We start from the raw sequence: 26,465 nt of genomic DNA, 5'->3' as shown, positions 1-26,465 counted from the left end.
TGAACCGTGACATTTTCTGCTCTCCCTGCACAGGATGGCACGGAGGTGGTGGTCAAGGAGGTGTTGGCAGGAGACAGCATCCACAGCCTCCTCAGCATCCTGGATGTCATTACTGTGAGTGTCCACGCTGCAGCAGGCCCCAGGTGTCCTTGGGTCTGCCCTTGAGCCCTCGCTTCTCCTGTCCTGCCTGGGTAGCAGGTCTCCACAGTGATGTGAGGCACAGGGCTGGTCTAACACAGGAGGGACCTTCATTCTGACCACGTGGCCTGATGGGATCTCCATGGGAACAGCTGCAGCAGTGTGTTTAAGATAGCCAGGCATTTCATAAAGGGTTTCAGTTGTCTTTTCTTTTAAATTCATTTTTATTGTAAACAAATGGGATGCATCTTGTTTCTCTGTTTGTACATGAAGTAGAGGCGTACTGTGTGTATAATTATACATTTACCTAGGGTAATAGTTTTTTTCGTTTTTTTTTTTTTTCCGTTTTTTTTGTTTTTTTTTAATTTTTTATTTTTATTGTAAACAGATGGGATCCATGTTGTTTCTGTTTGTACACATGGAGTAACAGCACACCATTTGCATAATCATACATTCACATAGGGCAATGAGGTTGATTCATGCTGTTATTTTTTCCTTCCCCCCCACCCCTCCCACCCCTCTTTTCCCTCTATACAGTCCCTCCTTCCTCCATTCTCGACCCCCTCCCACCCCCCCATTATGTGTCATCATCCACTTATCAGCGAGACCATTCGTCCTTTGGTTTTTTGAGATTGGCTTATCTCACTTAGCATGATATTCTCCAATTTCATCCATTTGCCTGCAAATGCCATAATTTTATTATTCTTTATGGCTGAGTAATATTCCATTGTATATATATATACCACAGTTTCTTTATCCATTCATCAACTGAAGGGCATCTAGGTTGGTTCCACAGTCTGGCTATTGTGAATTGAGCCGCTATGAACATTGATGTGGCTGTATCTCTGTAGTATGCTGATTTTAAGTCCTTTGGGTATAGGCCGAGGAGTGGGATAGCTGGGTCAAATGGTGGGTCCATTCCAAGTTTACTAAGGAATCTCCGCACTGCTTTCCAGAGTGGCTGCACTAATTTGCAGCCCCACCAGCAATGTATGAGTGTACCTTTTTCCCCACATCCTCTCCAACACCTATTGTTGCTTGTGTTCTTGATAATCACCATTCTAATTGGGGTGAGATGGAATCTTAGTGTAGTTTTGATTTGCATTTCTCTTATTACTAAAGATGGTGAACATTTTTTCATATGTTTGTTGATTGCCTGTACATCTTTTTCTGTGAAGCGTCTGTTCATATCCTTAGCCCATTTGTTGATTGGGTCATTTGTATTCTTGGTGTAGAGTTTTTTGAGTTCTTTATATATTCTGGAAATTAGTGCTCTATCTGAAGTATGAGTGGCAAAGATATTCTCCCACTCTGTAGGCTCTCTCTTCGCATTGCTGATAGTTTCCTTTGCTGAGAGAAAGCTATTTAGTTTGAATCTGTCCCAGTTATTGATTCTTGCTTTTATTTCTTGTGCTATGGAAGTCCTGTTAAGGAAGTCTGATCCTAAGCCAACAAGGTGAAGATTTGGACCTACTTTTTCTTCTATAAGATGCAAGATCTCTGGTCTGATTTCAAGGTCCTTGATCCATTGTGAGTTGATTTTTGTGCAGGGTGAGAGATAGGGGTTTAGTTTCATTCTGTTGCATATGGATTTCCAGTTTTCCCAGCACCATTTGTTGAAGAGGCTATCTTTTCTCCATGGCATATTTTTGGCACCTTTGTCTAGTATTAGAAAATTGTATTTATTTGGGTTTATGTCCATGTCCTCTATTCTCTACCATTGATCTACCTGTCTATTGTGGTGCCAATACCATGCCGTTTTTGTTACTATTGCTTTGTAGTATAGTTGAAGTTCTGGTATTGCGATACCCCCTGCTTCATTCTTCCTGCTAAGGATTGCTTTAGCTGGGTTTCTTATTCCGGGTTTCTTATTCTTCCAGATGAATTTCATGATTGCTTGCTCTATTTCCGTGAGGTACATCATTGGGATTTTAATTGGAATTGCACTGAATCTGTATAGCACTTTTGGTAGTATGGCCATTTTGACAATATTAATTCTGCCTATCCAAGAACATGGGAGATCTTTCCATCTTCTAAGGTCTTCCTTAATTTCTTTCTTCAATGTTTTGTAGTTTTCATTGTAGAGATCTTTTACCTCTTTGGTTAGATTGATGCCCAAGTATTTTATTCTTTTTGAGGCTATTGCAAATGGAGTTGTTTTCCTCATTTCCCTTTCAGCTGTTTCGTCACTTGCGTATAAAAATGCTGTAGATTTATTCGTGTTGATTTTATAGCCTGCTATTTTGCTGAATTCATTGATGAGGTCTAGAAGTTTTCTGGAGGAGGTTTTTGGATCCTCTAAATATAGAATCATGTCATCCGCAAATAGTGACAGCTTAAGTTCCTCTTTTCCTATTCGTATCCCTTTAATTTCTTTAGTCTGCCTAATTGCTCTGGCTAGAGTTTCGAGGACAATGTTGAATAGAAGTGGTGAAAGAGGACATCCCTGTCTTGTATCCATTTTTAAAGGGAATGGTTTCAGTTTTTCTCCATTAAGAATGATGTTGGCCATGGGCTTAGCATCAATAGTCTTTACAATGTTCAGGTATGTTCCTACTATCCCTATTTTTTCTAGTGTTTTGAGCATGAAGGGGTGTTGTATTTTGTCAAACGATTTTTCTGTGTCAATGGAAATAACCATATGATTCTTATCCTTAAGTCTATTGACATGATGGATTATGTTTATTGATTTACGAATGTTGAACCATCCTTGCATTCCAGCAATGAACCCCACCTGATCGTGGTGCACGATTTTCTTAATATGTTTTTGGTTACAGTTTGCCAATATTTTGGTAAGGATCTTTGCATCTATATTCATCAAGGATATTGGTCTAAAATTTTCTTTCCTTGATGTGTCTTTGCCTGGTTTGGGTATGAGGGTGATATTAGCTTCATAGAATGAGTTTGGTAGGGTACCCTCCTTTTCTATTTCCTGGAATACTTTGAGAAGTATTGGAATGAGTTCTTCTTTGAAGGTCTTGTAGAACTCGGCTGAGAATCCATCTGGTCCTGGGCTTTTCTTGGATGATAGATTTTTAATGGCTTCTTCTATTTCATTGCTTGATATTGATCTGTTTAAATTGTGTATGTCCTCCTGGTTCAGTTTGGGTGGAGCATATGTCTCTAGAAATTTGTCAATGTCTTCGGTACTTTCTATTTTGTTGGAATACAGATTTTCAAAGTAGCTTCTCATTATGTTCTGTATCTCAGTGGTGTCTGTCGTGATATTTCCTTTTTCATCCCGAGTTTTAGTAATTTGAGTTTTCTCTCTCCTTCTTTTTGTTAGTGTGGCTAAGGGTTTATCTATTTTGTTTACTTTTTCAAAGAATCAACTTTTTGTTTTGTCAATTTTTTGAATTGTTTCTTTTGTTTCAATTTCATTGATTTCAGCTCTGATTTTAATTATTTCCTGTCTTCTACTACTTTTGCTGTTATTCTGTTCTTCTTTTTCTAGGGCTTTGAGCTGTAATGTTAGGTCATTTAATTGTTGACTCTTCATTCTTTTCTGGAATGCGCTGGAATTTTCCTCTTAGCACTGCTTTCATAGTGTCCCAGAAATTTTGATATGTTGTATCGTCATTCTTATTTACCTCTAAGAATTTTTTTTTTTAGCTCCTCCCTGATGTTTTCTATTATCCATGTTTCATTCAATAGCATATTATTTGGTCTCCAGGTGTTGGAGTAATTTATTTTTTTTTTGTCATTGATTTCTAATTTCATTCCATTATGATCTGATAGAACACAAGGCAGTATCTCTATGTTTTTGCATTTCCTAAGGGCTGCTTTGTGGCATAACACATGGTCTATTTTCGAGAAGGTTCCATGTTCTGCTGAGAAGAAAGTGTATCCACTCGATGGATGAAATATTCTATATATGTCTATTAAGTCTAGGTTATTGATTGTGTTATTGAGTTCTATGGTTTGTTTGGTTCGATTTTGTTTGGAAGATCTATCCAGTGGTGACAGTGGTGCGTTAAAGTCACCCAGAATTATTGTGTTGTGGTCTGTGTGATTCCTAAATTGAGAAGGATTTGTTCGATGTACAGGGATGCACCATTGTTTGGGGCATAAATATTTACTATCGTTATGTCTTCCTGATTTATGGTTCCCTTAAGCAGTATGAAATGTCCTTCTTTATCCCTTCTGACTAACTTTGGCTTGAAGTCCACTTTATCTGATATAAGGATGGAAACCCCATGTGAGTCCATGTGTGTGGTAGGTTTTTTCCCATCCTTTCACCTTTAGTCTGTGGGTGTCTTTTTCTATGAGATGAGTCTCTTGCAGGCAGCATATTGTTGGGTCTTTCTTTTTAATCCATTCTGCCAGTCTATGTCTTTTGATTGAGGAGTTTAGGCCATTAACGTTCAGGGTTATTATTGAGAAATGATTTGTATTCCCAGTCATTTGGCTTATTTTTGGTTTTTAAGTCGGCTTGGTTTCTCCTTTGAGTGGTTTTTCTCTAAGGTAGTTCCTCCCTTTGCTGACCTCCATTGTTGTTTTTCATTTCCTCCTCATGGAATATTTTGTTGAGAACATTCTGTAGTGCAAGCTTTCTATTTGTAAATTCTTTTAACTTTTGTTTATCATGGAAGGATTTTATTTCATCTTCAAATCTGAAGGTTAGTTTTGCTGGGTATAGGATTCTTGGTTGGCAACCATGTTCTTTCAGAGTTTGAAATATGTTGGTCCAGGCCCTTCTAGCTTTTAGAGTCTGGGTTGAGAAGTCGGCTGCTATCCGTATTGGTCTCCCCCTATATGTAATCTGATGCTTTTCTCTTGCGGCCTTCAACATCCTATCTTTATTTTGAATGTTAGGCATTTCATTATAATGTACCTTGGTGTGGATCTGTTGTGATTCTGTGCATTTGGTGTTCTGTAAGCCTCTTGTATTTGATTTTCCATTTCATTCTTCAGGTTTGGGAAATTTTCTGATATTATTTCATTGAATAGGTTGTTCATTCCTTTGGTTTGTATCTCTGTGCCTTCCTCAATCCCAATAATTCTTCAATTTGGTCTTTTCATGATGTCCCATAGTTCTTGGAGATTCTGTTCATGATTTCTTACCATCTTCTCTGTTTGGGTGACTTTATTTTCAAGATTAAATATTTTGTCTTCATTGTCTGAGGTTCTGTCTTCCAAGTGGTCTAGTCTTTTGGTGATGCTTTCCATTGCATTTTTTATTTGGTTTATTGTCTCCTTCATTTCAAGGATTTCCGTTTGGTTTTTTTTTTTTGAGAATCTCTATCTCTTTTTGAAATGATCTTTTGCTTTCTGCAGGTGCTCTTTCAGCTTATTGGTATTATCATTCATTGCCTGCATTTGCTCTCTTATCTCATCCTTTGCTTCACGAATCATCTTAATCATCTATAATCTGAAGTCCTTTTCTGACATTTCTTCTAACATACTGTCATTGGATTCTATTAATATAGAATCTAGATTTGTTTGGATCATTTTCTTCCCTTGATTTTTCATGTTGTTCATGTATCTTCCCCTCTAGCAGTGCAGATCTGGGGTATTGCAGATTTCCCCCTATAGGCTTATAGTGGCCCTATAGGTTTCCAAAACCCTTTCTTTAAGGGGAGATCAATATTAGCAGCACCCAGTACAGAAAATATGCAGCCTAAATCAAATAGCCCCTCTGAAGACGTTAACAATATTGTCATAATAAACAGAGAGGATGAGTTCAATTATTATCTACAGTAAAACAAACAGATTTGCAATAAGGTCTGCAGTTTCTAATGGAGGACAAAGAGGATGCAGAGGGATGTAGAGTGTGGCTGTTAATGGGATAAGAAAAGAATATACAGAAGTTCTAGAAAATAGAAAGGGTGAGTGTAATCAAAGAAATTGGATGTTCACATGTGAAAAAGGGGGAAAGAGACTCTGAGGGAACAGGTAAACAAAAGGAAAAGAGAGCAAGAAAGAATGAGGAACATCTGTTGAGCACTAGCACAGAGGAGACATTATCAGGCAGAAGTAGGCCACGCTGTGTTAACACTAACTGTGCGCTACCTCTTGGCTCAACCCCAGCTGCCATCTTAGGGTTACCCAAACGTGTCTTCTGCATCTCCCCCTTTTTTAGTTTGAAAAGGTGAAGAATAGTAACGGACATGTGATGGCTGTCACTACATCTGGATCGACTGTGCCTGTCTTAGGCGTCCACATGTCCCACTGACATTCTTACCCGTCATCAGATAACCAAGAAGCTATTGTCTTGGCTCCTTTCTTAGGTTGATATGTCAGCCACACGAGACTTCCCGTCTTTGACTACCAGCCGTCCATTTGAGACAACCGAGCAGTTCCGGCTTCTAAGGTGGCAAGTGCGTTTTTTCCCTTTGTTGGCATAGGTGCATCTTACACATGCAGTAAAATGCCAACAAGCAGACACATGAATAAATCCCAATTTCCTGAAACCGGGGTCATATGTAACGTCCATTTGTCATAAATGACTAGGCAAAAAGCCTTTTACCAACCTGGGGGACTAGAGAATGAGTTACACAGGATGAAAACAAGCAGCTTGCTTTACTGAGGAAAAGATGAAGACCGTCTGAGTAGCCAAATCACAATTTTCTTAATTCCAAAGGGGAAGGAATTTTAATTATCTTCTAAAAACCATAGGGTTTGTCTCCAGTAATGGATGTGATTTACATTTAAATAATCCGAGAGACTCTCAGTGTTCCTCGGATTCTCTCTTAAGCAAAGCCTCTCTCTCTCCTCTCAAAGCCTCTCTTCCTCTATAATCGAGGGAACAAGCAAACAAGCAAGAAAGCAGCCCACTAAAGAAAGATAGTAGAAGTAGTTCGTTTCCAGTCCACCTCTGATATATACCCGCGCAGTTGTTGCTGCAGTTGGTAACAAATTACTGCGGGATTGTTGCCATGGGCAACGACAATACTACAAAGCAATAGTAACAAAAACGGCATGGTATTGGCACCACGATAGACAGTAGATCAATGGTAGAGAATAGAGGACACAGACACAAACCCAAATAAATACAATTTTCTAATACTAGACAAAGGAGCCAAAAATATGCCATGGAGAAAAGATAGCCTGTTCAACAAATGGTGCTGGGAAAACTGGAAATCCATGTGCAAGAGAATGAAACTAAACCCATATCTCTCACCCTGCACAAAACTCAACTCACAATGGATCAAGGACCTTGAAATCAGACCAGAGACCCTGCATCTTATAGAAGAACAAGTAGGTCCTAATCTTCACCTTGTTGGCTTAGGATCAGACTTCCTTAACAGGACTCCCATAGCACAAGAAATAAAAGCAAGAATCAATAACTGGGACAGATTCAAACTAAATAGCTTTCTCTCAGCAAAGGAAACTATCAGCAATGTGAAGAGAGAGCCTACAGAGTGGAAGAAAATCTTTGCCACTCATACTTCAGATAGAGCACTAATTTCCAGAATATATAAAGAACTCAAAAAACTCTACACCAAGAATACAAATAACCCAATCAACAAATGGGCCAAGGTTATGAACAGACACTTCACAGAAGAAGATCTACAAGTAATCAACAAACATATGAAAAAATGTTCACCATCTTTAGTAATAAGAGAAATGCAAATCAAAACTACACTAAGATTCCATCTCACCCCAATTAGAATGGTGATTATCAAGAATACAAGCAACAATAGGTGTTGGAGAGGATGTGAGGAAAAAGGTACACTCATACATTGCTGGTGGGGCTGCAAATTAGTGCAGCCACTCTGGAAAGCAGTGCGGAGATTCCTTAGTAAACTTGGAATGGACCCACCATTTGACCCAGCTATCCCACTCCTCGGCCTATACCCAAAGGACTTAAAATCAGCATACTACAGAGATACAGCCACATCAATGTTCATAGCGGCTCAATTCACAATAGCCAGACTGTGGAACCAACCTAGATGCCCTTCAATTGATGAATGGATAAAGAAACTGTGGTATATATATACAATGGAATATTACTCAGCCATAAAGAATAATAAAATTATGGCATTTGCAGGCAAATGGATGAAATTGGAGAATATCATGCTAAGTGAGATAAGCCAATCTCAAAAAACCAAAGGACGAATGGTCTCGCTGATAAGTGGATGATGACACATAATGGGGGGGTGGGAGGGGGTCGAGAATGGAGGAAGGAGGGACTGTATAGAGGGAAAAGAGGGGTGGGAGGGGTGGGGGGGAAGGAAATATAACAGAATGAATCAAACCTCATTGCCCTATATAAATTTATGATTACACAAATGGTATGCTGTTACTCCATGTACAAACAGAAACAACATGTATCCCATCTGTTTACAATAAAAAATAAATTAAAATTAAAAAAAAGAAAATGAAGCAATGAATTGAGCTTCACTAAAACTAAAATCTTCTACTCTATAAGTCATAGTGAAGAAAACAGAAAATCAGGCTGCAAACTGGGAAAAATATTTGCAAACACGTATTTGATAAGGACTTGTATCCAGAATACACAAGGAACTCTCAGAGATGAATAATAAGAAACGACTCAACAAAACAGACAAAAGCCAGGCACTTGGGAGGCTGAGGCAGGAGGATCACATGTTCGAGGCCAGCCTGGGCAACTTAGCAAGGCCCTGTTTTGAAATAAAAATAAAAAGGGCTGGGTGTGGCTCCGCGGTAGAGCACTTGCCCAGCGTGTTTGGGGTCCTGGTTCCCTCCTCAGTACTCCTCTCCCCGGCCCCTGCCAACACAGAAACGTCCGTGTTGAGTGCCCAAAGCAGCAGTGTCCGTGGCACAGCCTGGGAAGAGCTCGGGGCCCTGCGGAAGGGAGCCAGAGCGGGACCACAGGGCTCTTGGTGATCCCCAGCAGCTTTGCTGTGTTCTTGGCATGCGGCTGACCCAGCTGTCATTACAGGGCCACACCGCACCCTACAAAACCGTCTCTGCCCGTGCAGCCACCCCGTCCACCATCCTCCGGCTTCCAGCTGTGGCTTTTCAAGGAGTCTTTGAGAAATACCCTGAAACTCTGGTGAGGGTGGTGCAGGTGAGCCACTTCTGGGTCAACTTTCCAACTGCTGTGACTGTCTGAGACTTGGGGCCCGGGAACTGTTGTGGGTTTGATTAGGGCTATTCCCAGTTTATGGGGTCAGTTCTGAGTTTTATAGTCTTGTTGGTAGGTCCAGAAAATGGACTAAGGGCCTCAGACATTCTGGCTCTACCACTGAGCTACACCCCCAGCCATTTGTATTTCTTATTTCAAGACAGGACCTTGCTAAGTTGCTGAAGCTGGCCTGGAACTTGTGACCCTTCTGCCTCAGGCTCCCGAGTTGCCGGGATTACAAGTGTGCACCATCCAGACCATCCAGAACTAAGGCTGTTTTTGTAATTTATATTTTACAATAAAAATCAGTTAATACTCATGGGTTTACAAGTTCCAGGCCAGGCTCAGCTGTGAGACCCTGTCTCAAAATAAAAAATAAAAGGGCGAGGAGTGTGTCTCAGTGGTAGAGCACCCTGGGTCTAATCCTGAGTACTGCAAAAAAAAAAGGGGGGGTCTTTAGATTTCCCAGATTTCCCTCTACCTCCAAAAGATAGTTTTAATTAACTATGTCATTTTAAAGTAATGTTAGATTTGTAGAAGGCTTACAGAAACAATGCAGAGCTCCTGTGCCCCCGCTTCCCACGGTAGCCTCCTGGGCCTCCGGTGGGCTGCCTGAGAGGGATCCTGGGAGGCCAGGTGTGTCGGCTCGGTCTGGGGCTCAGCTGAGGCTCCGGCATGTGGCTGCTCACCCCCACCCTCTCGCTGCAGATCATCATGGTGCGGCTGCAGAGGGTGACCTTCCTGGCCCTGCACAACTACCTGGGCCTGACCACAGAGCTCTTCAATCCCGTGAGTGCACAGTGCCTGCTGGAGGCTCTCCAGCACAGGGTGGCGGTGCCATGCAGGTCGTCAGCTTTGGAGTCGGGACTGATGACAGGTTGTAGGCCTTCCCGCTTCAGGCCTATAGCAGTGCTTTGGGGTGACTCCTGGGAGTCAGAAACACTTCTTAGGACCTGGGGTGTGCTGGGCTCCTTCTCAGGTCTGGAGCTCTTCCTACCTGGCACTCCAACTGCAAACCTGCCTAAGACCCAGGCTGTCTGCTGAGCTGTTGCTCCTGCACCTGTCTTTCCTGCCACTCTCGCTATCCCCTGGTGGTTCTGTGTCCTGCCCTTAACTGGTATGGAGCTGAGCTGGGATGGGTTAGGAGGAACCCAGGCATTGCTCGGGGCACAAGCCCTGCTACCTCCCCATGTGGCCCTGGTCAGACACTTATCCTGTGAGAAGGGACAAGCCTAGTTTCCACCTGATAGAGCTCTTGTGAGCTTCATTCCTTGCTCTTTCCCCAAACCTTAGAACAACTCCAGCACCTGGAGGGCAAAGAACACTCAGAAGGTTACCACGAAGTCCCCAGAATTCCCAGCAGAGAGGGCTTAGTATGTGTGAATTGTGAATATTCTCATTTTTATCTGGGTGTCCTTCCTCGTACTGATGATTTTTTAGGGTTTGTCATCTTTAGTTGCTGGTGTTTCAGGGAATATCCTTTTGGGTTTTGTATCATTTTTCCTCTTCATGAAAAGCATTGCAGTTTCTGGGCTATGATTTTGACTTGATAAAGTGTCTGAGGCAGAGCCTAAAAGGAGAACAGGCTGAATTGCAGCTGCTGTAGAGAACCAGCCCTCAGGCGTGTTCGGACTCCAAGCAACAGTCAACTCACCCAGTACTGGGATGTGCAGACATGTCCTTCAGGGTTCTCTCAGTGCAGAGCCTGTGGGGACTGAGGAAAACCCTGGAACACCTCTCATGTTCTTTCTCGTGCCCCAGGAGAGCCAGGCCATCCCTCTCGTGTCTGTAGCCAGTGTGGCTTCTGGACGGGGCAAGAGGCAGTTGTTCTGTGGCACAGAGGAGCGTCTTGAGAGACCACCACAGTCCCCAGATCTTTGCACCTCAGGTATGGCCCTCGCCAGAGAGTGGGGCTCTCAGCCTGCTGACAGCCAAGGCTTTCTCTCTTCCACTGCCTGAATTGTCATGCACCAATTACCTCATGAGCACCCAGCTCTCCTGCCCTGTGCCCAGGTCCCTCCATCTGCACCCAGGTCTCCTGCCCTGTGCCCAGGTCTCTCCATCTGCACCCAGGTATCCTGCCCTATGTCCAGGTTCTTCCATCTGCACCCAAGTCTCCTGCCCTGTGTCCAGTCTCTTGCCTTGTGCTCAAGTCTCCTGCCCTGTGTCCAGTCTCTTGCCTTGTGCTCAAGTCTCCTCCCCTATTTCCAGGTCTCCTGCCCTGTGCCCAGGTCCCCTTGCCTTTCATTTCTCTGTTGTTCCTCTAGGCTTCCCTGTAAAGGAGTTTCCCAGGGGTAGCTTTATATGCAGAGCAGGTTCTCAGCCTTGTGCTCTGGCTCAAGAGTAACTTGAATCTGGGGACTAAACTGTCCAGTGAGGCCTGTACTGTGTGGGACATCTCTAGGTGACCCTATGCTGTGGTGTTATCATAGAGCCATCTTGACAGCAAGTGTGTATGCTCTTTGTGTTTTTATAAACCATCATGCTCTCAAAAGGGTTTCAAGTAGCTAACAAAGTCTGTGAATTAAAACAGCATTTGGGTTGAATGTGGGCTGGAATGCAAAGGCTCCCTTTCATATGCTGCAGAGACCCTGAGAGTCCAAGGCCTGACCCCGCTACCTAGCTGATCCTCCTTGGGCAAGGACAAGACCCAGCTCCAGCCAACTTAGCTTTCCCCAGACTTGTATTTTGGAGTAGGTGTCAGGTCATTGTGAAGCACAGGCTTGAGAACTGTCCTCCTGAAGGTGCTTAGTGTAGGGCAGCAGCCCTGGGGCTTCTGCAGACCGCAGGGCCAGAAGCTTTGCTGGAGCACCGCGTCCAAGATGTACCCAGGTGTGCTCAGGGGCCACAGAGAAGGGGGAAAGCAGCAGCTGCACTGGAACATGTTTATCTCTGGCGTGCTCAGGCAGCAGTAGGGGCAGTCAGTTCAGGAGAGTCTCAGAGGGCATGGCAGGGAGGGTTTGGGGAGAGCAGAGCAGGACCAGCCTGAGGCCAGCATTTGCTTGTCATTCCCCTGGCAAGTGCAGATGGTGAGGTAGCCTGAAAGTTTGTCTGCAGGTGCACAGGGGCTGAGGAGGGAATGCCTGGGCTGTGCACTGTGGTGGGGACCCTGCGTCCCGAGCCAACTTCAAGAGCTGGAGCTGGACACTAGGGCATGTGGGGGCTGCAGTTGGCTTATACCTGTCTCCCCTGCAGATAGAGGGGGCAGCTGCCCAGCAGCCTCTGGGCCTTTGCTGAAGAGGAGCTACTCTGTCCCTCTGCCTTCTGTTCATGAGGAAGTCTCAGACAAGCTTGGACAGTCCCAGGCAGGAGATCCTGCTTTTCTGGCCCCACAAGGTAAACACCGGGTCTCTGCACGCCCAGCGTCGCTCTGTGTGCCTCGAGGGGCAGCCCATGCTGCCCTGCACTCGTGTTTTCCCACGGAGCCTGAGGAGGTGGCACCCTGAACTTGGCGCCATTTGTAGATGGATGAGGCCTGGGGCCCACAGGGCCTGTGTCTACATTGTCACTGTAGGACTGGGCATTGGTGGGCATCTTGCTGCCCTAAATGCCCAGACCTTGTACACGATGCCTCTGTGGTTGGGGTCCCTCAACTGTCTTCCTCTCTTCTGCCACCTCTGCTGGCCCCTCAGCAACAGGCTCTGCTGATGTTCCTACCTCAAGCCCACCTGCTCGGTGTGCCTCCTCGGTCCTTGTCTGTCCATAGCACAGAGCCTGCAGGCGCCTGCCCTGGCTGCTGCCTGTCCTCCCACCTCAGTCTCTGCTTGGCTCTTTGGATCTCAGGGCAGTCCTCACTGTGCCTGTGCATATGTGCCCTCACTGTCAGTGGACACTCCCTCCTCCTGCCTCCTCACCCCTGCTGCCATAGCCTGACAGGCCCTTGTGCTGGAGCCTCTGCCTCCTGGAAGATGCCTACACGGAGGCTCACAGCTTGCCATTCAGCTGCCATGAGTCCACCCAGCCCACACCTCGCGTGCAGCCCCTCCGTTGCCACCACAGACTCACTTGCATCACCTCCACGTTTGCTGTTGGTCATTTGTGTGTAACTGGCAACTTTGGGGCCTCCTGGTTAATCTGAAGGCTGTCAGGATTCCCTCTTTTTTTGTAGTGGGGAGTACTGGGGATTGAATTTAGGCACTCAACCACTGAGTCACCTCCCCAGCCCTATTTTGTATTTTATTTAGAGACAGGGTCTCACTGAGTTGCTTAGCACCTCACTTTTGCTGAGACTGTCTTTGAACTCACTATCCTCTTGCCTCAGCCTCCCAAGCTGCTGGGATTACGGGCATCCACCACCACACCTGACAGGGTCCCCTCTTAAGAGCTGGTGGCTGGAGTTCCAGAGCCTCTTGTCCCCTGGCTTCTGCAGCTGGTTTGTGGATGTGGTGCTGGGGATTGAACCCAGTGCCTCACGTGTGGTAGGCAAGTGCTCCACCACAGAGACACAACCCCAGCCCCCCTCCCTCCTGATGTTTGCAAAGTCATCTTCTCTCGCCCTCCTGCAGAAACCTGAGCCATGGGGCCCTCTTCTCACCAGGATTCCCCAGTGTTCCTCTAATGAAAACCAGCCATTTGGTACCTTGTGATTTGTGTTTGGGGTCTTCTTGCTCCTTCCTGGTCATATATTTACTCTTCTGTACTCTTTTGTGTTAGCTACACATTGAAGTGCTTCATTCATCTGTGATTCGCTCTTGGAACGTGAGCCCAGTGTGTGTAGAGGAAGCTCAGTCCTTCTTTCTTCACTCCACACAGTGGTAACTCACCCAACACCACCAGTGAATCAGTCTGTCACTTCTCTGGGTTTTTGGTGCATTGCTTCAGGAGTTAGGCTAGAGAATCTGTGTGGACGTTTTTAGGTAACAGCTTTATTGAGGTGTAGTTCACATGCTATAAAGTCCACCTTTAAGAGTGGCTAGTCCAGTGGTTTCAGCATATTCACAATCTGTACCTTGGTCACTGCACTTGTCTCTGGCCTCCAGGCCTTCCCACCACCCAGTCAGGACCTCCCTGGCAGCCATTCCCTCAGTCCACCCAGCCCCAGGCAGCCACTGGACCTGTCTCTGAGTTCCCTGACCTGGATATGTCATGACATGGATCTATTTTTAACTTATCTACTGTGTACTATTAGTACATTTAGAGTTTTATCACTAAGTCATTTTTTATTTTCGTTGGTTATTACAGTTGTGTAATATTCATACAAAATGTAAATAAGTGGACAATTTAATGAATTTTCACCAGTTGACTGACCTGTGAAGCAAGATAAAGAAACATGGACATCAGCCATTGTAAACTGCTGTTCCTGTGGCTCCAGGATCCAGCTCTTGCAGGGTGTGGGCTGAGGGCCTCCTCCCACCTCCCCTGTGGCTCCAGGATCCAGCTCTTGCAGGGTGTGGGCTGAGGGCCTCCTCCCACCTCCCCTGTGGCTCCAGGATCCAGCTCTTGCAGGGTGTGGGCTGAGGGCCTCCTCCCACCTCCCCTGTGGCTCCAGCATCCAGCTCTTGCAGGGTGTGGGCTGAGGGCCTCCTCCCACCTCCCCTGTGGCTCCAGCATCCAGCTCTTGCAGGGTGTGGGCCCAGGGGTTCTTTCTACCTAGATTTGTTCTTCACCAAGGCAAGGAGAGCTGCAGGTACATCTTTTTCTGCATGGCTTTCTAGTTGACCCACCACATTTTAAAGAGCTTGACTGATGGAAACATTTGAGTTCCCATGTAATGAAATTTGAGCACAAGTTATCTAGTCTGTAAACATAGCTGGCTAATATTTGGACTACTGTAGATTGCTTTTGTTCTGGGTCATATCTGTTGGAAGTCAGAGGCACCTAGCATTTTAAATTTTATGAATCTACCTCTAATGTATTCACATAGTTGTCACTTGGAGTATGTTTAACTTTTATTTACTTTGCGTGTGTATGTATGTGTGTGTGTGTTTTTGGTGCTGGGGTTTGTACCCGGGGGAACTTTCCCACTGAATTACATCCCTAGTCCTTTTTAAAAGATTTTATTTTGAGACAGGGTATTGCTAAATTGCTGAGTGTCTTGTTAAGTTTTTGAGGCTGGCCTCAATCTTGTGATCCTCCTGCCTCAGTCTCACAAGTCAGTTGGGTTATGGGTGTGTGCCAGCTAGCTAAAATTGATATTAGTATTGTAATACCTTGGCCAGTTAATTGCAATTAATATATTATTAAAAATAATAGAATAGTAAAATGTAGCACATTATATTCTGTATGATAGAATGATGTAATAAATACTGTGAACGCACAATATCTCAGCATGGACAGAGTACCGTTGATTAACCACTGTCCTATTTAAATATTTCAAAACCTTATCACTCTCATAAGGAGGTTGCTGCATGGGTGAAATCCTCAGCTGTCAGTTTGCAAGACCTGGTCTTCAGGGTCCTGACAGGCTGGCTGTGCATTTCTGCTCTCGCTCTGCTCCGTTCCTTTGGCACAGGGAGGCTGTGTGCAGACATGTTTAAACTCAGCATTCCCACCATTTACAATTTCTACACAGTCTGAGGACTTCTTTTTCTTTCTTTCTTTTCTCTTTTTGTGGTACTTGTAAATTGAATCCAGGGCCTTGTGCACACTAGGCAAGTGCTCTACCACTGAGCCACACTTCCACCCCTTTTTTGAAGACAGGGTCTTGCTAAGGTGCCCAGGCTGGCCTCAAGCTTCCCAACCCTCCTGCCTCAGCCTCCTGAAGCACTCCATCCTGGGTATGGCCACAGTGCCTGGATGGATGCCCGCTTCCTGGGATCAGTGACTGTGACTGTGGGCTCCTTGAGGTCACTTCTCAGCCACGTGCTTTACAGAAATGCAAGGTGTGCCCCTGCAGCCTGTTGTGCATCTGTGTGACTGCTCCTCACCTACCCAGAAAGTCAGCTCCCTTTACCAGCAGTGGGCCCTTGTGCTCCAGATCTGGAGTTGGGGTTGTATTTTAGGGTTAGCACTTTACTAGGCACGAATAGCACACAGTGAGGCACACAGAGCTTGTGTGTGTGGCTCTGTGAATTCTAGTTGACATGCCCCCACCCCCACCATGCCTGTTATGGGGCCAAGAAAGGCCCACCAGCCCCATCCCCGCAGCCTGCACTCCTTATGGTGTGTGCGTGTCCACACTCTGGTCTGGCTGCCAGAGCCTCCTGCGAGCCGGGCACAGGATGCACTCACGTGCCTGGCGCCTTCCCTCAGAGACATGTCGTGGACATCCCTGTGCTGCCTGTCCCCGACTCACTGCCTTTGAGCCTCATTTACACCCCTCCTGCTTATGTGAGGTGCTGGGCACATGATCCTGTGCAACTCTTTTTTGTTGTTGTGTTTTGTTTTTAGCACTGAGGATTGAACCCACGGGCACTCAACCACTGAGCCACATCCCCAGCCCTTTTTGGTTTTTATTTACTTTTTTATTTTAATTTAATTTTATTTTATTTCTTTTACACTATACCCTACTATAACATAGAACACTCCAGTATACACGCCTCCTAGCCAGCCGTAGTGTAGAAATTTATTTATTTTTTCTTAATTGATTTTTATTGTAAACAAATGGGATGCATCTTGTTTCTCTGTACATGAAGTAGAGGCGAACTGTTTTTGTAATCATACATTTACCTAGGGTAATAGTGTTTGATTCATTCTGTTATTTTTCCCCCTACCCCTCCCACCCCTCTTATCCCTCTATACAGTCCCTCCTTCCTCCATTCTTGCCCCTCCCACCCCCCATTATGTGTCATCATCCGCTTATCAGCGAGATCATTCGTCCTTTAGTTTTTTGAGATTGTGGTTTTTATTTTGAGACAAGGTCTCACTGAGTTGCTTAGGGCCTTGCTAAGTTGCTGAGACTGGCTTTGAACTTGCCATCCTCCTGCCTCAGCCTCTGAGCCGCGGGGGATAACAGACGTGTGCCACCATGCCCAGCATTGTGCAAGTCTTAAAACAACGCCAAGAATGGGGCGTTGTGAATTTTTACTGTTGAATGAGGACACTGCAGCCTGTGTAAGTCACGCACGTGCACAGCTCACAGGTGTGGGGCAGACTGAAGTCTAGACGTGTGTGTGACCCAGAGCTCTCAAGGTGTGACAGATCCAGAGAGGTGGTGGAGATCTGCTGACTCAGTGTTTAATAGTGTCTGAAAGGTGATTGTGGATTGTTGCTGTGGCTTGAATGTGGTGTGTCCCCCAGAGATTCTTGTGCTGGAAGCTTGGTCCCCAGGGGCTGTGGTGAGGTTGTAGAGGCTTTAAGAGGCAGAGCCTTAGGGCTAGGGATGTAGCTCAGTGGAAGAACACTCGCCTGGCCATGGATCCCCAGGACTGAAAAAAGGAAAGAGAAAGATGGCGACTGCTGGGAACTGCCTGGGCAGGGGCCCCAGGCTCACGCATGGATTGGTGCTGTCAGTCAGGGCTTGAGTGATACAGGTGGTGGGGTCTGGGGCTGTAGCTCAGTGGTAGAGCACTTGCCTAACACTTGTGAAGCACTGGGTTTGATTCTCAGCACCACATAAAATAAATAAATAAAACAAAGGCATTGTGTCCATCTACGACTAAAAAAAAAAAATCAAAAAGAGGAATAGGTTGTGTAGAGCAAGGCCACCCCACATACTTGGTCCCTTCCACCCCAGCTTTTGTGCGGTCTGCTTCTCTGCCGTGTTGTGACACAGCTGGCAGCCCTCACTAGAGCCTGAGCACGTGGGGCTGTCTGATCTTGGACTCCCAGCCTCCAGAACTGAGCTGGATAAGCCCCTTTGTTTTATAAAGTACCAGCCTCAGGCATTCTATTTCAGCAACACAACATGGACCAGGCGGGTCACAGGAAGACCAGGAGCAAAGTGGCCTTGCCCTTTAGAGGTCTCAGACTTGCCTGCCAGGTTTGTGCTGTTGGCTGTTCAGGGCACACTCCGCCTCCCACGGTGTTTACACATGGGGTGGGCTAGGCAGTGAGTGAGTCTCCCCTCTTTATAGGGGGCCACAATGGGGCGACCTCTGACCTGGGGATGGCGTGCGACCGTGCCAGGGTCTGGCTGCACTCGGACCTCCCTGGGAGCTCCGGGGCCAGCAAGGTAGGTCTCTGCTTCTCCCTTCTCACCCTGTGCCTGGGGCCCTGCTCCCTGGCCCACTTGCTGGAGCTCTGAGGTGTCCCTGCTCTGGGGTCACAGCCTCTTCAGTGCCTCCGGCCCGCCCCGGGCACAGCTCTTCTGACGGCTGGTCTCTTTGTTCTTCTCAAGTCCAAGAAAAACATGATGGGTGCAGAGGTTCCTGCTTCTGTCCTCCACTACTCAGAGTGCCGCTGGGACCCTCCTGGCTCCGGCGGGAAGACAGATGCCATCTTCCGAGCAGCCAAGGAGGACCTGCTCACCCTGATGAAGCTGGATGTGAGTGCAGCCCAGGGTGCTGGCGCCTGCTTCCTGCCTCCTTCCTGGGGAGGTGGCTCCCTCAGGCTGCGCTGGGGACGGCAGGCCCTCTCGCCTGTAGCCCCGCTTCCCCAGGCAGGGGTCTGGCCTGTGTGTCCCCACACACTGTAGCCTGGTCCTCCTCACACGTGTGTGTAGAGGCTGGGGGAACCTCTTGTGTAGGAGCTGGGGACACACATCACTGTCCTTTGTCACAAGGACCCACAGGACTGCCTTGTGGGGATGCCGGCTCTGAGAGCTCCTGCTCTCGGCACCTGTGCCCAGTTCCCCGAGCAGCTGCCTCTGTGGTGCGTCGCTCAGGGGGCAGCATGGGGGTCCTCGGTCATGGCCTTTATGAAAACTTCCTTGTCTGACATCATGAAGACTTTTCTATATTGTTGCCTAAAAGATTTACTTATCTTGCCTTCCTAGGTTTTAATGTGGTAGAGTCAATTTTCACAATGCAAGGAAGGGCTGGGAATAGAGCCAGCCAGTGAGAGCCTCTGTCCCTGCTCCTTGCTTCCTCCTGTGTCTGTCCCCTGTGCTCACAGTGTGCTCCGTAGGGCTGGTCTCCAGGAGAAAGGGGAGGGAAGCTGCCTCCTGATACCCTCTGTGGCTCTGGGTCCTTTCCTGGTCCTCTGTCCAGAGGGGGGGTTTCCTTGAGTTTTGCCCTCTGCACCCATGGTTCAACACAGCTTCCCTCTGGCTCCGCCTTTGGGCCAACCTTGGGAGTTGAGAGAGGAGCGAACAGGAGCGCTCCCTGCTTGCTGGTGCTTGCTGCGGCATCCTCCACCTCTGCTGTTGGCCTCTGCTCAGAGGGAGAGGCCGAGGGTTCCTCTGTTGCCTCCTGGTTCTTTTGGTGCTGGGACTGAACCCAGGCCTGAAGCATGCCCAGCACGGCTGTGGGGAGATGCCCTTTGCCTCACTCCTGAAGGCCCCCGGGGTTGTGCTCAGAGCAGAGCAGGATGCAGCACGACCTTCTTGTCTTGTCTTTCCAGTTTCCCTATGATAGAGCCTGGTCTGATTTCTTTTTACTGAGCTTGTGTGAACCTGATTGGGTTTCTTCAGTCTGTGTCTGAGTCCCTTTCAAAAGCTGTCAGCAGGCTGAGGGTACAGCCCGTGGTAGAGCATCTGCCTAGACTCTTGAGGTCCTGGGTCCCATCCCCAGCACAGCAAAAAAAGAAAGAAAAACTGCCCACAGAGACTTCTCAGGGCAGAGCTTGGAGAAGGTATTCTCTTTCATCTTCTTTGAGTTGGCCTCTCTTCCATATTTTCTATTTTTAAAGTCTTTTTAATATGTAAATGTATTCATTTAAGTTCACTAAGTCTCTTCTTGCTATGTCTAATCTGATCCTAAAGATATGCATTGAGTTTTAAAATCTGGTTATTTTATGTGGTTCTAGAATTTCTACATTTTAGGAAAACCTGCTTCCGCTATCACGGTGTGCCGTCCAGCCCAGGCTTTGCCTCTGTGTTGGGTAACGTCAGTGTATTAAGTGCGTCGCTCTAAGTCCCTTCTGATTTCTCCAGTCCACACTAGTCCTTACTTGGGGCCCTCTCCCTTGTTGGGCTCACTTAGAAACTGTGTGGTGCATGGAGCTGCAGGGCTGGCCTGTTGCCTCCTGTGGCCATCTGCTTTGGCCTGTGTCTCCCACGTGCCCAGCCTGGAGCAGGTTCTGTCATCTTACTAGTGAATACGTCAAGGGTTGTGCCTGAAAAACAGCAGCTGTTTTGCACATAACCAGTGTGTAGTAGTGGTCTTCAACACCTCCAGCCACTGGGACAGAGTCCAGATTTCTAGCCATCTGGTGAATGTTGAGGGTGCAGAAGGGCCCCCGGGCTGACTGACCTGTCCCTCAGTCCCTCTGTTTCTGGTGGCCCTCCTCCCTGTTTGGCCTTCAGTTGAGGGACTGCTGCTCCTGTGCACTCCAGGGTTCAGGGATGGCTCCAGGCACCAAGCCTGCACCTGAGCCGGGACTCACAGCCTGGCCTCTGGCTGGTCTTGGCTGCTTAGGTTCCTTTCCTCCTGCTCCTCCCTGCCTTGGGTCAGCCATTCAGCAGGTGTCTTGCTTTCCTTCAGGAGACCTGTGAGGTCTGGTCTTTCTTTGTGGGGAACACAAAGAAAGCAGCCTTTGAGGCACAGGGGAGGACCCTTCACTGGCTCAGGAGGCTTTATTTTTAAATTTGTGTTTGTTTTTTTGTAGTGCTGAGATCAAACCTGGGCCTTTGCTGTGCTGAGCACACGGGTCTATTGCTGAGCTGCAGCTCCTGCCACCTGGCCGGCGAGGTCAGTGTGCAGCTCCTGTCATCCAGAGGCTTTCTTCTTTCTTCTGTTCATGAGACTGTGGATGTGTCATGCCATGGGCTCCCCAACTGCCACCTATATTGCTGAAGGACTGTCCTGTAGGCTCCTGGGCACTCTGGCCACTTCCCTGTCAACTGGAGGCTGTGGCGATTCCGGGTGCTGACGGACGTGCGCTCTGTGGGAGTTAGCTTCTGCAGGTGGTGTGGGAAGGCCAAACTCAGTTAATTAGGTTCCGTGGTTGTTGGTTTGTTTTTGAGTTTGGGTCTTACTTTGCTGCCCAGGCTGGTCTTGAACTTGTGGGTGCAAATGATCCTCCTATTTCAGCCTCCTGAGTAGCTGGGACCTCAAGAGCATGGCACCACACCTGGCAGTCTGCAGGTTTTTGCAGTAGGGGTGAACTGTTCCACTCAGGATGCCCCTTGGTTATCTTTTATGCCAGTGACCTTTATGAAATTGATTGCACTTTGTTAATGAGATAAAAGTCTACCTAGAGATCCACAAAAACCTGGTCTCTATTTCTTTATCTTCTGTTGTCTTCCACTGACCCTTTTTGCAATGTGCTCTGGGTCTGTTGGGTCTGTCCTGGTGCCGTTCTGGAGGAGCACTCCTCCTGGAGAGCTGGGCGGGTGGCCTCCTCGGCCTGCCCCGCTTGGCCCATCCTTAGTGCCTTCACTGAGAGCCTCTTCAGATCCCTTCTTGTAACCTGCTGTGTTTTTTAGGACCCATCCCTGTTGGATGGCCGGGTGGAGTTTCTCCATGTCCCTGCGGGCACTGTGGTGTCAAGACAGGGAGACCAGGTGAGCCCAAGGGGTTTTTTGTGAGGACTGCTCAGCACTAGATGGAGCATGGAGGAGGGCAGCTAGACTGGGAGGCATCAAGCCCTGGACTGCTCCACCTCTGGGCACTGTGTCAGAGGCCAGCTGTCCTTGGACAGCCAGAGCTTGGGTGCAACCTCTTGCTTAGATGGGGAAGGCACAGCAGATTTGGGAAGAGCCCATTGCTGGATGCAGAGAAGCTGGGGTTAGCCCTCAGTGGTTTTGCTGGACCAAAACGGGTGTGACGTGTCCGTGGCAGAGGTGGGAGGGGCCAAGTGTTGGCCCACACCCAGGGCAGCACTCGAACTGCAGAGCAGGGCCACACTGGCCCACCCTAGGTGTTACAGGGAGAGGTTGCATCTCCACTTCTGTGGGGAGATGGGGCTGGCACATGTGGAGCAGGAAGCAGAAGGACGATGGGAGGGAACGTATGTGCATCTGCAACCCAAAGAGCTACGTTTCTAAGCAGAACACCACTGCTGGAACTTCCCATTGGGGCCTGGGCTTCCCTGGTCCACAGATGATGGAAGGGTAGCACCAGGCAGAGAAGCGCCCTCATGCACCACGTGCAACTTCCTGGGGCCTGGCTGACTCCAGGGGAGCCTCACCTGGCCCTGGGCCTTTGGTTCTCCCAGGCCCTGCCCTGTGTCTCTCTGAGTCTCTGGCCTCCTCTGGTTTTACCAGGATGTCAACATCTTATTCGTGGTCTCGGGGCTGCTGCATGTGTACCAGCAGAAGATTGATAGCCAGGAGGATACCTGCCTGTTCCTCACGCACCCAGGGGAGATGGTAGGCCAGCTGGCAGTACTCACAGGTGAACCCCTCATGTTCACCATCAAGGCCAACAGGGACTGCAGCTTCTTGTCCATCTCCAAGACCCACTTCTATGCGTGAGTCATGCCTTCCCCTCTGTCTGCTCACTCGTCTGCCTCTGGGCCCTCTGTCCCTGAGGACAGTGCAGGACAGGCTCACCGCTTGCCCTTCCTGGGCTCTTGGAGCTTCTGCCTTGCTGGGTGGTTGCATGTGCAGGTGCCAAGAGCTCCTCACCAGCCCAAGGAGACTGCTCTGTGCTACCTTCTCTGCTTGTGATGCTGACCCCACTGCCTTCTCCCACCCACACTGAGGCCCCACTCAGGGCCAGGATGGTGCTGCTCCTTTTGCATGTCCATGCTTAGACCAGTTCCAGTTACACAGCAAGGCTGAGGGAAAGAGCGGGTTATGTTGTGCAGGCACCAGGCTGGACACTTGGGTCTACCCGAGTCTACATTTTGTCCTCCAGACCTAGTGATGTCCTCAGCCTGCCTGGGAGTCCTGGGCCACGTCCCTTGCTGGCCGTCTTGTCAGAAGGGTTGCCTAGCAGGGAAGCCGCCTTCTTCTGGGGTCCCAAGGCACCAGATTAAAACTACTTTCCTGCTGGGGACAGTGGTGCACATCTGTGACCCCAGCTCTTCAGGAGGCTGAGGCGGGAGGAGATAGCAAGCTCGAGGCCAGCCTGCGCAACTTAGAGTGTCTTAAGATTAAAAGTTCTAGAAGGCTCAATGGTAGGTTGCTTGCCTAGCACGCCCAAGGCCCTGGGTTCTATCCCCAGCACTGAAAACAAAAAATAAACCAAAACCAAAAAACAACTACTTTCATTTCTGCCTCGATGGGTGTTTCTGTCGCTCAGGGTCCAAGATTTCCCTGGAGCAGACAGTACAACACAGGGCCCTTGCCCTGCACCCATTGTTTCTAACCAGCAGCTACCTTCTTGTGCACATTTCTGGAAGACCTCTGCCTCCCCAACCCAGATGCCTGCTGTGATCCTAGATCTCTTCTCCCTGATGGTCAGGTGGGAAAGGAGATGTCAGGGGCTCCAAGATCAGTGGAAGCCCAGCAGTTTAAAAACCAGGTCTCAGCCAAGTATGTTTCCAGAGCAGTGGTCCCCACTGAATAGGAGGTGGTGGCTTCAGCCAGGAAGACAGCACCTGCCTGAGCAGGTGGCGGGCAGTGGGTTCCCAGATCTGGCCTATATGCCCTGGTCTGGCACAATGATGCTTGTCCTCTGTTGTCTTCAGCGTACTGGGGTTCAGGACCGAGTCTCAGAGAGGTGGAAACCTGCCCAGGTCTCTCCAGCCAGCTAGTTTGGTAGGGCTTCCTCCTGAACTGTATGAATTTGCCCATCTTTAGACATGCAGGTTCCCAGCCTACTGCCCTTGGCCCCTGCCTGTCTACCTTGGGAAGAGGCTTGAGGAGGACAGTGAGGGCCTGGGCAGAGACCCACTGGGGCATGAGGCCATGCCCTTGGCTCAGCCTGACCCTTCTGTGCCTGTGTGTCTGTCTGTGGCCCTTGGTGTGTTTCCCTGTCTGTGTCCCCGTGTGTCTGTGTGCACGTGTCTGCATGGCATGAAAGCCCCTAATGCAGTCAGCTTCCACCTTGCCGATACCCCATCCCATCACAGGCTTTGTCCAACCCTGGGGGCAGAAGCATCAAGTTCACATCTGATCACCCAGCAGGTGTCCTGCCATCTCCCTAGGGTGTGGAAGGGGCCCTGCCATCTGATGCGCAAGGCGGGCTCCTGTTCTTCCTCCATCTTAGCAAGTGACAGTTCTGCCCACTGTTACTCAGCCCAAACGTGTCCCCTCAGCTTTCACTGTCCCCTGCTCAGTGCAGGCAGCTGCAGCCCATGAACTGAACCCCACCCTCTGGAGTCACCCGGACATCCCTGCTGCTGCCCTGCCCTCCATAGTCTGCCCAACACAGTCCCCTGGTAGATGATGTTTCCTGTGTCAGTGCCTCCTGCCACCCTGCACCCTCCCAGGACAGGCTGCTTGCCCTGCAGGTGGCTGACCCTACACAGTGCTCTGGCAGACACCTACTTGGTTGTGGCACAGGGTCAGCTCCTGCCCCATCCTCAGAGCCTCACCACCTCCAGTGGGCCTCCAGGCTCCTGTGTGTTGGGTGGCGCTGTGGCCGCCTTCTCCCAAGTGAGTGATGGAGTTGGTGGGATGGGGTAGGACAGAGAGGTGGGGCAACAGGAGTGGCTCTGGCTACTTGGCAGGATCATGCGGAAGCAGCCAGCAGTTGTCCTGGGCGTGGCGCACACCGTGGTGAAGAGGATGTCCTCCTTTGTGCGGCAGATTGACTTTGCTCTAGACTGGATGGAGGTGGAGGCTGGGCGTGCCATATACAGGTGAGGCCTGCAGGTGTGCCATGTACAGGGAGGTCCATAGGTGTCTTCCTTTCCCTGTGGGTGTCCCTGTTGTTCCTATTGGAAGTGGTGCTGCCGACAGCCCCAGCTCGCTGCCAAGGAGACCACACACTGCAGGATGCACTTGCTCGCCCTCCAGGTAACCACAGTCGTGCCTTTCATAGGCATGTCATGGCCATGCTGGGCCCGGTAGGCACGGCATGTTTTTCCTGGATGTCTTTCCAGTCCATACATGGAAAGCTGTGCACAGCCTGATGGCTCAAGGTGCCATGTGCCGACTGCTCCCAGGTCCTCTGCGAGGCTCCGTGGGCTGCCCTAGACCCCACCACAGACTGCTCCCCCTCGCCCCGGTCTCAGACAGACCCGGTCATTGCTCTCAACTGGTTTAAAATTTAAAGTAAGGAAACATAGCAGGCTGGGGATACAGCTCAGCGGGTAGAGTGCCTGCCTTGCAAGCACAAGGCCCTGGGTTCAATCCCCAGCACTGCGAAAAATAAAATTAAATAAATAAATAAAATAATAAAGTAAGGAAACAAAAATTATTTAAACCTAACAGTAAGTTCATGTGTGACACAAATATTTTTAAATGAAAATATAACTGTATTTTCTCAAACAAAAAACTTCCTGAGAAGACTATGTTCTTTGGTTTGTTTTGCATCCCGGGGTCCATTTGGCTTTTGGGAAGCTGGGCCTGGAGCAGCTGAGTGTGGCAGGCTGAGGACTTGCAGGGCCTCTGTGTCTGCAGGCAGGGAGATAAGTCTGACTGCACGTACATCGTCCTGAGTGGCCGCCTGCGCTCCGTGATCCGAAAGGATGATGGGAAAAAGCGTCTGGCAGGGGAGTACGGCCGTGGAGACCTCATTGGTGTGGTAGGTGCTGGGCCCCCTGTGTTCGTGGCTCTGGATTGGCCTGGCTGATACCCTGTGCAGGAGGGCAGTCTCCTCAGAGCTGGCTGGCTCTGCACCTGGGCCCTCTGGGATCACATCTGGGGTCTGCTGCTGCCTTCCAGGTGGCTCAGTGCTGCTCCCTGGTTTTGGGTTCTCACTTGCTTCCCAGCTGGCACTGGACCCCTGGTGTGTGGGTTGTGACCAGAGTCACCTCCCAAGGGTCCCTAGTGAGAGTGACTGACAGCTCACTCAGGCCTTTCAGGGCCACCCAGCACAGGCAGGTCTCTCCATCCTGAACTGCTGCTGGCCGGCCCCAGGCTGCTGCAGCAGTGAGCTTCTGGGTCTACAGAGGGACGGTAGACCACGCCAGGCTTCTTAGAGCTTGGGGCTTCTGGGTTTTTTGTTTGTTTGTTTGTTTGTTTTAAACCAGTGTTCAGGGAAGCCCAGGGGCAACTGCCGCAGGATCTTAAGGCTCAAGGTGCCTTGGAGAATACATATGTACATGCCTGTTTCCTCCTGTGCAGCCCTGTGCCCATGCAGCTCCTGGCTGCCTCTCCTCTGGGCTGTCTGCACAGTGCCTCTTCTGCATCAGAGTCCAGGGCTTTCTGACACTCAGCAGACACTAGCCCTGGGGGGCTGTGCCTCTTGCAGCTCAGTAGGCCCAGCTGCTCTTTCTCAGGTGAAAGTTTGTGTGCCTG

At 48.7% G+C, this 26,465-nt stretch overlaps 1 protein-coding gene across 3 annotated transcripts in view; it reads left to right on the top strand.

Annotated features, from left to right (window-relative positions):
- The window catches only part of PNPLA7 (patatin like domain 7, lysophospholipase), a 63,112-nt gene that overhangs the window by 7,423 nt on the left and 29,224 nt on the right, over positions 1 to 26,465 (top strand). For all 3 annotated transcript variants that reach the window (XM_079112758.1, XM_079112757.1, XM_079112759.1), the window contains 11 exons: positions 34 to 114; positions 9,005 to 9,133; positions 9,899 to 9,979; positions 10,952 to 11,078; positions 12,386 to 12,526; positions 18,145 to 18,242; positions 18,408 to 18,554; positions 21,597 to 21,674; positions 22,377 to 22,582; positions 24,731 to 24,862; positions 25,626 to 25,749. In XM_079112758.1, the coding sequence (XP_078968884.1) occupies positions 34 to 114; positions 9,005 to 9,133; positions 9,899 to 9,979; positions 10,952 to 11,078; positions 12,386 to 12,526; positions 18,145 to 18,242; positions 18,408 to 18,554; positions 21,597 to 21,674; positions 22,377 to 22,582; positions 24,731 to 24,862; positions 25,626 to 25,749 (1,344 nt within the window). The remainder of the gene's footprint in view (positions 1 to 33; positions 115 to 9,004; positions 9,134 to 9,898; positions 9,980 to 10,951; positions 11,079 to 12,385; positions 12,527 to 18,144; positions 18,243 to 18,407; positions 18,555 to 21,596; positions 21,675 to 22,376; positions 22,583 to 24,730; positions 24,863 to 25,625; positions 25,750 to 26,465) is intronic.

This window comes from Sciurus vulgaris (assembly GCF_902686455.1).
Source record: "Sciurus vulgaris genome assembly, chromosome: 15".
Taxonomy (NCBI): Eukaryota; Metazoa; Chordata; class Mammalia; order Rodentia; family Sciuridae; genus Sciurus; species Sciurus vulgaris.
Note: the sequence above shows the minus strand (reverse complement) of the source record. Positions and strands in the feature narration are given on the sequence as shown.